Consider the following 11,868-nt stretch of genomic DNA (forward strand, 5'->3'; position numbering starts at 1 on the left):
TGGTGAATGAATTCATGGAGTGATTGTGAGCACTGATACTTCATTAGCACAGACACCAAAGCGTGACAGAAAGAAAGAAGCATAAAGAAATATATTGCAGATACTGAATAACAGAGAGATGATAAACTGACCCCACTGCTGCTGTAAATCCAGTCCTGAGGCCGGGTTCAGATGCACTGCAAGCACTGGGCAGTGTCAAGCCCTGCATGCCCTCAGGCTTGCATTAGCCATGCTTCCAAGCTCAAGAAGTTTTCTCTTTCAACAATGCTCCTGACAGCTCCAGCTTGGAGTCTGTTCTTGTGCTGTTTCTGCAGGACTCACATGCTTGACTTGGGGAAAAAAATCCTTTATTACAACTTTGTAGGTCACAGAGTTAAGTTTCCAAGAAAACCTTATGTACATCAACCTTGGGCAAAGGCAGGGGACATTCTTTGTGCTTCCAGGAGACCCCAGGAGCCCAGTGATGGCCACATTCATCACCCAGATGAGCTTTCCTCGGGAAAGCACACTTTGAGTTTGCTCAGACCTTAATGAGTTATCTACGAACCATCAAATATTTCACATTCCATATGGATCATCCAAGTTTCCTAAATGACACCATCAGCTAGGGTGGCTGCGAGGATGGTCGTAAATAACTCCCTCAGTTTAATGAGTTACAGACTGAGGAAAGGCTCCTCTACCAGGTAATGAGTCACAGCTTCATTTTGTTGTAGATCAGCTGAGACACTTGATTTACTGTGAGGGTTACCTGTATTAAAACTAATCAGAGGCTATCGAGGAAACCCAAACAGACCCAACCTACCACAATTTAATCTCCCCACAAATAAAACCTACTCATAAATCACAGACAGCATGTAAAAGTGTCCCTCTAATGCTCCTATTAGGAAACCTAAACCCACAAAAAGCTCAGAAGGATGTGAAAACTGTGGTAGTGTCGTTGGTATCAGGCTAATTCATAGCACAGGAGATTTAAGATACATTATGATGGCCAAATAATCAAGATAGAGAAAGCAATTTGAAAGATATGTTGAAGTCTCTATTTTCATTTTGAAACGTAAAATGGACACATTTTTACACTTTTATTGACCTTCCAAGAGAAACAGAGAGAAAACTATAGATAAAAGCATTAAAATTGTCATTGTAATTTTTACTTACTGAAAGGAGAATTCTAATAGAAAATCCAGTAATCAAAGCATACTGGTTTTAATTTAAAAATTACATTAAAAAGCTGAGTTTCACAGAAATACATGTATTTATTATGGTTGAAGCATCTCTCTTGATCAGCTCTAGTAATGAGCTTTTCTCAAGCAAACAACATTAATAGTTCATGGAGGGTCTGTTCAGCTTGATTGAGAAAAGGCATGTTGATACAATGGAAAGACTGGAGTGACAATCACTCTCTTGAATAATCATTATCTTGTGCATGTGGTAGAACAATCTCCACGTAGAGGAGAGCTGAGACTGAGCCTTTGTTCAGGAGAAAGCAGCAACTCCAGAACTTCAGTCCTCAACAGAACAGGTGGGCACTGCTGCAACTTAGGTAAGTCAATAGAGCTGAATATTTAAAAAGGTATCTTTTTATAGAAACTTTGATTCTCATCCTCTCAGTATATGTACTACTTCAGTTCTCTGTCCCAGAAAGGCATTTTTAATTTTGTACAAAAGGAAAGAATCAAGATCCTTCTTGTCAAAAGATTAATGATACACATCCACATGGAGGAAGTTATGTAAGGAAGTTTTGTTGAGTACAGTGGTTGTCCTAAAGTGCCATGCTCCATTTTGCTTCAATGTGACATGCACAGACTATGAATAATAGTAAAATATTGCATTTGGGACAAAAACTCAATGAAATAATTTATAACAAAATATGCATTCAAGTCATCTCTCAGTTTTCACATACTGGTCATAAATCATGGGAGAGACGTTTATGATTGATTCACAGGAGAGTTTTATATTACCATAGAAAAAATAAAAATAATAGTTGCCTTCTGAACAACTGTCCTTCATTCTAATTATGCAGCCAAACATATCCCTCATAATTGACAGTTAGGATGTTTCTCTCAGAAAAGAGCCTTTGGAAGTCAGAAAGGGAGCTAAGGTGTAGGTGCAAAGCCAGATCCTGAATGATAGTTTCAAGTGTTTGTTGTTAGGCAGTGGGAATCAGCTCCCATCCTTGTGGTGTCCATACAGGTTGTGGTGTCTTTATGGCACCAGATCCCACACAGCTCTAGGAAATATCTCTGAAAACAATGTCTCAAAGTCACTTCTTTCTCTAGATTAGGTCCTGTCTGTAACTTTCCTGGATAAGTGCATATGGTCTTCTCTGGGAAGATAAACAATTTTAGTGGCAACAATTTGAGTGAATCCCATCTCTTGATGTTCCACCATAAGTATAAAAGGCTGAAGTTAGTTTCTTGATCTAGAGGGGAAGGACATTTAAATTATTATATATTTTTTAATCCATTTGAACTAGCCATCCCATTCTCTGATGTGAGATAATAATTAGCATCCAAACCTCCACTACTGCACCCTCAGCATTAGCAGAATGCCATTTTTGGCTTATGGACAGCCCTTCACACGCCAAAAATGTAGGAGATAGAAATTGTATCTTTTTCTCAATGAAAAATACCTGCTGAGGGCTCACCTGCAAGCCACTCTACCCAAAAAGCAACCATTCATGTGAGAGCTTTCAGGATATTTCCTGTAACCCAATTATTTTCTTTTTAAAATAGCAATGAAAAGTGGAGCAGGAATGTAACGCTGTTAAGAACCTGTCAGGCTTTGCCTCTCCTTGTTGCTCCATTTTCTCCATGCTTATTGAGCACTCTAGAATTAGCATCAAGATAACAAGCTCACAAATCTCCTTTAATGACACCTTCCTTTGCCTGACTTTTTTTTACAGGAGACTTGTTCTGTTATGTCAACCAAAATATGGGCTCTGTTTGCTTCACAGTAAGCAAATGAATTGGACATTTTTTTCCTTTGAGGCTTTGCTTATTTCAAGGTCAAGTAGAGCAACTTTTTGCTGCCTTACTGAGGCAGTTTCAAATAACTTGGTTTTATTCTTTGACCACCCATTGCACTGCCCTGTTTTCACGTTGGAGGTCAGGCCAAGAGCAAGTGAATTCCCTTTATCTTTCACTGGCTTAGCTAAGTTCCAGTGAGGTCAACAACTCCTCTCTCCCCTGCATTCCTGGGTCCTGCATTTCTATCATTGCATTTCTATCATTGCTTCAGAGATATCACACTCCTTCATACCAAACATAAGGATCCTTCATACGGGGAACTTCAGCCTCTAGGACCACAGGGATGAAAGATGCAGCAAGACTCTGGTGCTCTTTGGATAAAAGTTGCCTGCAGACCTCAGGAATGCTCTGCAAGGTCTTCTGCAGTGACTGCAGTAAAGGCTCCCCTCACAGCTGAGTCTTTATATCAGATGACCATTGCCTTAAATATCAATTTGTGACATTACATACTACAAGAGTCTGTTATAAACATTTCATTTTCACATAGACATGAAATAATTTAGGGATTCTCATAATTCTAAAAGCTTGAACCAATAAAGCAGAATAAACCACTAAACCCCCAATAAAATAAGTTTTTAAAAAAATCAATTCCATTCTTGAAGTTCCTACTTGCTTCTATTAGTCTGTGTGCAAACCTTTGATGGCCAAATGTTGTCAAGAATGCTGAAACTCAATTATAGCAAGATATTAGAGTCCGAGACAAAAGAAAAACATTTATTTTTGGCCAAAATGCTCACTATATACTCATATTGCTGACATTTTTCAAAGGGGCATTGTTAGTTATCAACATGAACTTAAAAGATTACAGCTCAACTCAGGGTTATGTGTCCAGCCAAAGCATATTCTGACTGACCTTATGGCACCCAGAGGCATAGGGATAGCTAAGGTGACAAAAGGGTGTTCTTTTACATCAGGCTCACCCAACTGAAATTACATAAGTATATACAGTAACACCCAACAATATTGTTAGCTGCTCCTAAGATGAACTATTGAATTGAACTGGGGTCATGCATCAGTTGAGGTGATGCATGAGTTGAGGTGAGAGAACTCAGTTCTGGCCAAAAAAAAAAAAAAAAAAAAGAGACAATAAAGGGCTGGTTTATGAGAGCTGGTTTTGTTTTGAGGAGTTGTTCCACATTACAATGCTATCAATGAAGTTCCTCCCTTTTCTATCTGTACTGTCCTACTTTGTGTTTGCTGGTTGCCTTGATTCTTTCATGGACAGCATAGGTCACTATTTTAATTATCATCTACAATTATTCAGCTTCCCAGTCTGCCATGAACACCTTAACTCAGCCTGAGAGATGGAATACCCTTCACAGTGGCTGACTTCATCTGGGACTACAGTGTGTGTTGGAGAGACCCTGGTACTACAGATTCACCACAAAATCACACAGAAAACTCTCTTCCATTGGCAAGAAATGGCTAATCCAGAAAAGCCCTAAGCCAGGTTTTTACCAGCTCAGAGATGTTAATAAAATCTATTCTGCAAAGAGACAGAACAATCATTTCAATAAACCCAGGAACTAGTACCGTGAGACAAATACATTGCTCTACATTATGTCTTGATAAAAACATATGACTGAGCTGAAAGCAAGCAGTGTTTGATTGAAAGTATTCATGCCAAGCTGCAAGATCCACTAAGAATGTGGTCATGGACAGTAAATAAAAGACTCCAGGGGAAGTCAGCCCATGCACCCATGGCTGGATTTCAAGATGCCACTGAGCATCACTGTAAACAACTTCTTTATTAAGGGGACAGTCTGATTTACAAGTACTGAGTCCCTAAAGTCATTATCTAGCAAGAAGTGTCAGGGCACAACTGTTCAGTGTCTGGGTAGGACTCCACTTTCTTACACAGTGTTTATAGCTCCCTTGATCCAAAGCACTTCACAAACCTTCATAGAAAAGCTCTGCTACATTTTGCTGTTAAAGGAAGTTACTCACAATGTGGACACGTAGGAGCAAATTAGTGTCCAACTAGTACAATAAAACACCAAAGTAAGGGGTCAAAATGAAATCACAGCAATGAACTTTGGGCTGACCCACTAATATTAATGCTCAGAGTTGGGCAGAAGTGTCCATGTGTCACCAGCAACTGTGACTGTGTCAGAGCTTGGTGTGACTTCCTACACAAAAGATGTCACCATCACTCCTCCTGTTACTCCACCACGTGGAAGATGAATTCTTGCAGACTCCAGGGAACATTGCCTTCTGCTGCATCATCAGCCATGGACAGGTCTGGCCAAGAATATTTTTCAGAGTGTGGCAGTGACAGGAAAGCAGAACATTTGTAATAATGTGTTACTACTGTGAATATCTTGGTTGTTTCACAAATGTATACCAATGTATAAAATATAGATGACATTACTTTTTTTGACTAAATAAAATTATCTTTTAGAATTATGAGTTTCAAGGTCTCATCCTTACAATAAAGAAATTAAATATTTTTATTGTATATTGACTTACAGTTTGGACATGCATTGCTTTATGAGATGCTGATTAATAGTCAGGAAAGCAGCAGTCCATTGTCCAGTAATTTACTTTTCATTTTCTGATACTGCAAATTAACTTTCCTACTAAATGAGGCGTTAGGCTGATGTCAATATTTGCAGGTACTCCACAATTATACTGTGTTTGCTAAATGACATTGCTTTAATTCAAAAGTCATTTGGATTTCCATTTAGACCATGATCCTGCTGGGTGCCTAGTTCTGCTGTAAAAGTGTCGCATGCCCTCAGGTCTCACGGAGTCAGTGGCACTGGAGATTACTCAGCTGCCTTCAGATCCAAGTCTCATTTATTTGGGAAACAGTAATTAGAGCTTAGGAGCCAGGTTTATGCAATGTGGATTGTAGACAGGACACCCAATTCTTGCATTTAGAATCTACTCTCTTTTTCAACTATTTTCATAGGTGGAGATTTCAAGGTGAGCCTTGACCTCTTGTTAAACTAATGTGTCCTAATTTTCTGCATTTTTTTAGCTTCAGTGAGTGTTCTCCATCCTTTCATCATGTGGGGGAAGGAACAGCTATCTAATCTGCTTGTCTGAAGGAAATACCTTTTTAATGAGTCCAAGTCTCCAGCAGGTCTCAAAATAGCAAGGCAGTAAAGTCAGAAGTGTTTATAGAAAGATATTGCTTTAAAACTGTTAGTGTCATGGTATCTTGGAAATGACAGCTGCTGATATGTCCACAAGCTGCCCCAGTCTCAGTTCTCCTTACTGCCATGCACCCTTGGCTGATGGGCACACTTATACCCCCATTCTACAGCAGTGATTAAAATCCCTTCCTGTCTCCTCCCTCCTGTGCCAGCTGCTCCACAGGGTTTTGCACCAGAGAATCACAAAACATAATTTAAAGCCATCCCAAGGAAAAGCCTCTTGGCCAAAGCCCTGGGATCTCATATTTATTTACATTTTCTTCCTTGTACTTTGAACATATCTGAAGTTATTCCTTATTGTCTCAATATGTAAGCCTTCCCTCAGACAAATGCACCAGGCAGGACCAGCCAGGGGTGCAGATCTGGTGCCAAGGGGATATGATTTATGATACATGCAAATCTGTTTTGGCAGCAGATGAGCTCTCCTTTCATCCAAATGGCTTAAAGCAAATGAAAACTGGCCCGAACATGGATACACTGTCCTGGAAGGAAACCCAAATGGGTGTAGTCTGAGACTGGTATCTGAGGCAGCTGTGCCTGATTTTTAACCTCACTGGTGGGATTTTGAACGGAGCAGAATGCAAACCTCTCAGGGACATTATTTCCTGTCCCTAATGCAGTGACATCCTCACAGCCAGGTGAGAGCATCTTCTCTGCCAGAGCAAGGGGCAGAACAAGTGCCAACCCGGCAGACCGAGGCAAGCATGCCTCGGGGCAGCTCTCACCATGATGTTCCTCAGTCGCCCTCGCAATTATCTCAGATTAGCAGCGATTTACAGGCGGGCTGGCACCCAGGCCCACGGGGCAGGAGAGCAGCTCCAGCACTGCACAAACGCCATCTGAAAGCATAGCCATGGGGAGGGGTGAGGATGCAGACCCTTGGGGGAGTGTCAGGCTGCAATAGCTGACCTGCAGCAGGGGAAAGGAGAGCAGTGAAGTGCAGTCACCCTCTATGGTGGAATTTGAGGTATTGATGATTCTGGGATTGCAGAAAGTCTCTGTCTTTCAGCCCCGCTGCCAAAGAAGGAGCCATAATTCATCTGTGCTGGTTTCAGGGTTGTTTATTCTGTTTATCTCTAACATGTTCTGCTGCCCTGCCGCAGCTCTGTCCTGCAGGGCAGCGTGTGGGGCTCTGCCCTCAGTGGGATGTTACAAACATTAAATACCAGAAACTACCTGTGCTGGATTTACAATAACGTGCCAATATCTGTCACCTACGTTGAACAGTGTGTCCCCAGCCTGAACCAACAGAAAAATGCCAACACCACAGTGAAACATGGAGGGCATGAAGAAGGTGAAAAAGGACAAGACACCCCCAATTTCCTCCATCTTGTCCCCTTTGAACCCCTAATCTAGAAACCTAAAATTTTACTTTTGCACCCGTGCGACATTTAATTATTACTCATATCAAACACTCAGAGCTTGTAATTCATCCTGTGAGATTGAAAACTCTTTTCCATGGACAGAGATCACAGCCAGTGTCTCTGGGGGCTCTGTCCAGGGGGGTCCCAGACCTTCCCGGGCAGCCAGAGGGAAGCTCTGGATTCCCACACCTCTAAAGAATATCCAGAGAAGTTTTGGAGGCAGAAGTCAACAGTTATGGTTGCAGCACTGCTTTGGTGGTGTTTCTTGATATATATCACAGGTCTTCTGTAAGACCATCATTTTCTCTTAGCACCTGTTCTTGGTTTTCCCTGCTACATCCTCAGCAGGAATAGGTACAGTGCTCCAGAGGGGCTGTACTGGGTGAGGCACACATTAGTTCTCTGGACTGTAAAATATGTCTGGAAGGTTTGGGAATTTGATTCCAATGGCAATTGTAGAGATGCCTAATGATACAGCTCAGCTGCTTGCTTTGGCACATTTCACAGGAGTGGTTTCCACCAGCTCTGCTGAAGGGAAATCATCCTCTCCTGCTCCTTCTCCTGTTACCCACACTGCTGATGGTCAAGCTTAGATTTTCAGTTTGCACTTTTGCCCCTTGAAGGATAAGATACCAGTCAAGTACTTCACTAAGGTCCTCACCCTGCACAGCTCTCTCTCAGTTCTTCAGTGCCACACACCCCCATATACCACAGGCAATGACTCCACACACGGATCAAAAAAGTTATGCCTGCCTAGTATCAAGCCACACAATTACACAGCTAATTTGGAGTAATATTAACCATGAACAGGAAGGGGGAAAAGTGAACTAAAGCAGAAATTGTTTCAGCGTGGTGACGGACTAAGAAAACTCTGCCTGCTGAGGTTACCCAGAGGTGAATGTTGACACAAGCCCAGAAGGAAGGAGATGTCCAGAGACAAGGTGTAATGAGATGGTCTCAGGAGAGCTGGCTTGTTTAAGATTGGAGTGCCCACCCTTATCTAGGGCAGCACGCTGCCTGCCGGCAGTGAATGTCACAGTGTTTATGAAAACCTGACAAGGTATCTGCAAGATGCTTTAGCAGAAATTACTGTGGGGGAAATGCTTGCTTTGGATGTGGAAACAGCTGAGAACTGTGTTGGCCAAACTGCTGAGCCCTGAGGAGAAGGGACTATTCTAGCTATAGAGTCATTTTTCATTCTAGGCTAATGATAATCCAAGAGCATTAGTATTCCACACATTAGTAGTTAAAGCTGAGTCAATTTAGGCCAGAAAAGCTGTTTGGGTATAGCAATAATTAACTATTAAATCCAACCAGGTCACTCGTCCATCCCTGAAGCATTCTACTGAGATCTCTCAGGAAGTCTGTTGGTCTATTTAGAGGTGGCAAAAACAAACTCAGGTTTACCAATCTACTTCAAGTGGATGCAAGACCCTCACTCGTTCTTTCAGCACAGCAACGCAGGAGGAATTTTTTAGAGGAAATAAGTGTGACTATACAACATAAATAAGAGAAAAAAAAATCAAGGCATTCTGTCTCTTCTGGAGAGAAACTGAACTGAAAATTATATTCTGCTGCAATAAACCAAGCAACCAGATGTTTCAGATAATTAGTATTAGAGTCAATTTTTTCTAGCAGCTGTTTTCCTTGTGAAAGACAAGCAGTGTATCAGCCTGGACAAACTCTTCCAACAGGATGTCTAAGATGTGATCAAGACACATGATGTCATTTGCATATATTTTATATATATGTATATTCTCAAGAGCTTTAAAGCATCAACTTGAATATTGGTAACGGCAGTAGCATGTGCAGAAGTTTACTTCTGCCTCCAGCTATATACTCAGTGAGTTAGATGAGTTTTCAGAGCTTTGCTGTCTTTAGTATCTAACCTAGAGCAGCCAAAAGATGTCTGGAAAGACTAGCATGCCCCAAAAATGTGTATTGGTTGTACTCAATTGTGTATTGTTGGGTGGAGGTTTTTTTCAGGAAATTTTAAGACTTCCCCTAGCATAACTCTGTATGTTCAAGTATTTTAAGAGACACTACTCTGGTTTCACCTATTTAAAAGTCTGTGAGCTTGTCCATCCTGTTTATCACGCACTACAGCATCCACCTGGAGCAAAGCATCTGTCTAGCCACACTAATTGAATTAGTCTGTGAATTTACCCATCTAGAGATAGAGACCTTGCAAGCTTCCCAGCTTCAGGATTTTTAGAGAACAGGTGCCTAAATAAACATTTTAGGAAGGAGATAAGCACTTTTGCTGTCTAAAGAGATTTCCAGAATACTTGCCTTTTTTGGGGTTTCTTTGGTGGAAGAACCAGTTTTTTCAGGATGGAAAACAAACACCTTATGAACTGGCAGAAACCTGTATGGAAAAGCCAGTTTCTCATGGCCTCATGCAAAAACCGTGGCAGCTGAGGCCTCGGGTAGCTTCTAATGTGCATCTTGTGAGCCTTGCAGTGTCTGGAGGACTGATCTGTATCTCATTAAAATTAAGACCACTCATCTACAAGCACCAGACTGTTCTCCTCACTAATTACTTGATAACGATGCCTCAGGCCATTAATATTGGAGACTGTGTTCCTGAGGTGGACCAGACTATTGACTCCTGTTGATGTGGCACAGACCTGCTGGAAAAGCTGTGGCAAGACAAAGTTCAGCATGGGAGGGACTTGTTGGCAGCTGATGAGCGAAGGGCAGCAACTGAGTGTGCCAGGTCTCTCTATTTTCTTTCCAGCAGTGGTTTGCAGTTCTGCAATGTGCACCAGCTGGTCTCAGTAAAGATTCACCAGCCTGGCTGAAGATGCTGCTCAGATTTTCAGCATCGTGTTTAATAAGGTTACTCATGTAGTAATAGGCCGAAATAAAAAGCCCCCAAGTGGGGATAAGATTTTGGGAGAACAAACTCAAAAAGAGTATGGGATCAAAAGAGTTCATTCAAAAAATCAGTTCTGTTGACTTCCTGGTGCTGACTGGTTTATGCTTTATAAATTAGAATGGTCCTAAGTTCCATTTTCAAATTTATCTTCTGAGGTGTTCAGGAGCTTCAAGGCCTCAACTACCTTTGAAATGAATGATGCAAATCACGGGGTATTTCTGAAAAATGTAACCTATATTTCCACAAAAAAATTCTTCCTCTCAAAGGCCATGGGCACCCCAGTACTAAATGAATCATGGATTTAAAGTTCCCTATAACTTGGAGTTTAATAACACAAGGAAGTAGAACAGCAGCCCCCAGTGTGGATCCAGAAATGAACAAGAAAAGTGCATCTGAAGAGTGAAACAGATCAGGTTTTGCAATTACGCTGACAAGGAATGTGATCTGTAATCGTAGAAGTGACGATTAGTGGTTTTTAAGAGAAGATATCTCTTGAAATAAGAACTCGAGGTGGGGCTGACCACGAAGGGCACCGCGGCAGGCAGGTGCGGGGGGCACAAGCATGGCAAGGCTGGCGCACATGGCAGCGCGTCACCTCCAGCCGCTCATTCCTTCTCGCGTTTAATTCCTGCGGGGCCTCCGTTTCCCTTTGTAACGGGGCCCCTCGAACCGAGGGGAGCAGGGGACACCCGCCGGCAGGACCGGCCGGGCGGATGAGGGGGCATCCTGCCCTCCACCTGCGGGCAGAGCCGCGGCTGCCGGCGCCGTGCGGGAGCATCGCCGCCCGCTCCCGCGGCGGGGCCGCCGCGCTGCCCGGGGCGCGGGGCGAGCACCGCGGCCGCTGCCCTCACGGTGCCCGCAGCCCGGGACGGGGCCGCCCCGCCCGCCGCCGAGCCTCCGCCAGCCCCGGCCCCAGCCCCAGCCCCTCGCCTTCCCCGCCCCTCGCCGGCGGGGACGCGGATTCGGCCTGCGCGGAGCCGGCGGAGAGAGGGAGCGCGGCCGGGCGAGGGGAGGGGAGAAGCGAGGAGGCGGCGGCGGAGGCGGCGGCGAGCTGGCCATGGCAGCAGCCCGCGGGCGGAGAGGCAGCCGCGGGTTGCCGCTGTGATTGGCACCCCGAGGAGGAGGAGGAGGAGGAGGAGGCGGAGGACGAAGGCGCGGAGCAGCCGCGGGGCCCGCCATCCCGCGGCGGCGGAGCGGCGGTGCCCGGGAGGATGCCGGGGAAGCGGGGCTCGGCGGGCGGCGGCGGCGGCAGCGAGCTCCCGGGGGCCGGAGCGCCGCGGCAGCGCAGGCGGCGGAGGAAGGTCTCCTGCTTCTCCAGCATCCAGCTCTTCCTGGTGTCCGAGTGCGCCCTGATGCTGGCTCAGGGCACGGTGGGAGCCTACCTGGTGAGTGCGGCCGGCCCGCAGCCCCCGCGCCGGCGGGGTGCGCGGCGGAGC

The 11,868-nt window shown here is 44.3% G+C and overlaps 1 protein-coding gene and 2 long non-coding RNA genes across 3 annotated transcripts in view; 2 read left to right on the forward strand and 1 right to left on the reverse strand.

Annotated features, from left to right (window-relative positions):
- Positions 1-11,868, reverse strand: part of LOC140684822 (uncharacterized) — a 40,428-nt gene that overhangs the window by 27,364 nt on the left and 1,196 nt on the right. The window lies entirely within an intron of this gene.
- Positions 1,418-5,482, forward strand: LOC140684788 (uncharacterized). The gene is made up of 2 exons (XR_012057595.1): positions 1,418-1,540; positions 4,291-5,482. It is a non-coding gene; the product is annotated as an uncharacterized lncRNA (long non-coding RNA).
- SLCO3A1 (solute carrier organic anion transporter family member 3A1) overlaps positions 11,131-11,868 on the forward strand; it is a 137,734-nt gene continuing 136,996 nt past the window's right edge. Inside the window, exon 1 of the mRNA XM_030281055.4 lies at positions 11,131-11,817. Coding sequence (XP_030136915.2) covers positions 11,146-11,817 — 672 coding nt within the window. The 5' untranslated portion in view covers positions 11,131-11,145. The remainder of the gene's footprint in view (positions 11,818-11,868) is intronic.

Source organism: Taeniopygia guttata, chromosome 10 (assembly GCF_048771995.1).
Source record: "Taeniopygia guttata chromosome 10, bTaeGut7.mat, whole genome shotgun sequence".
Lineage (NCBI taxonomy): Eukaryota > Metazoa > Chordata > Aves > Passeriformes > Estrildidae > Taeniopygia > Taeniopygia guttata.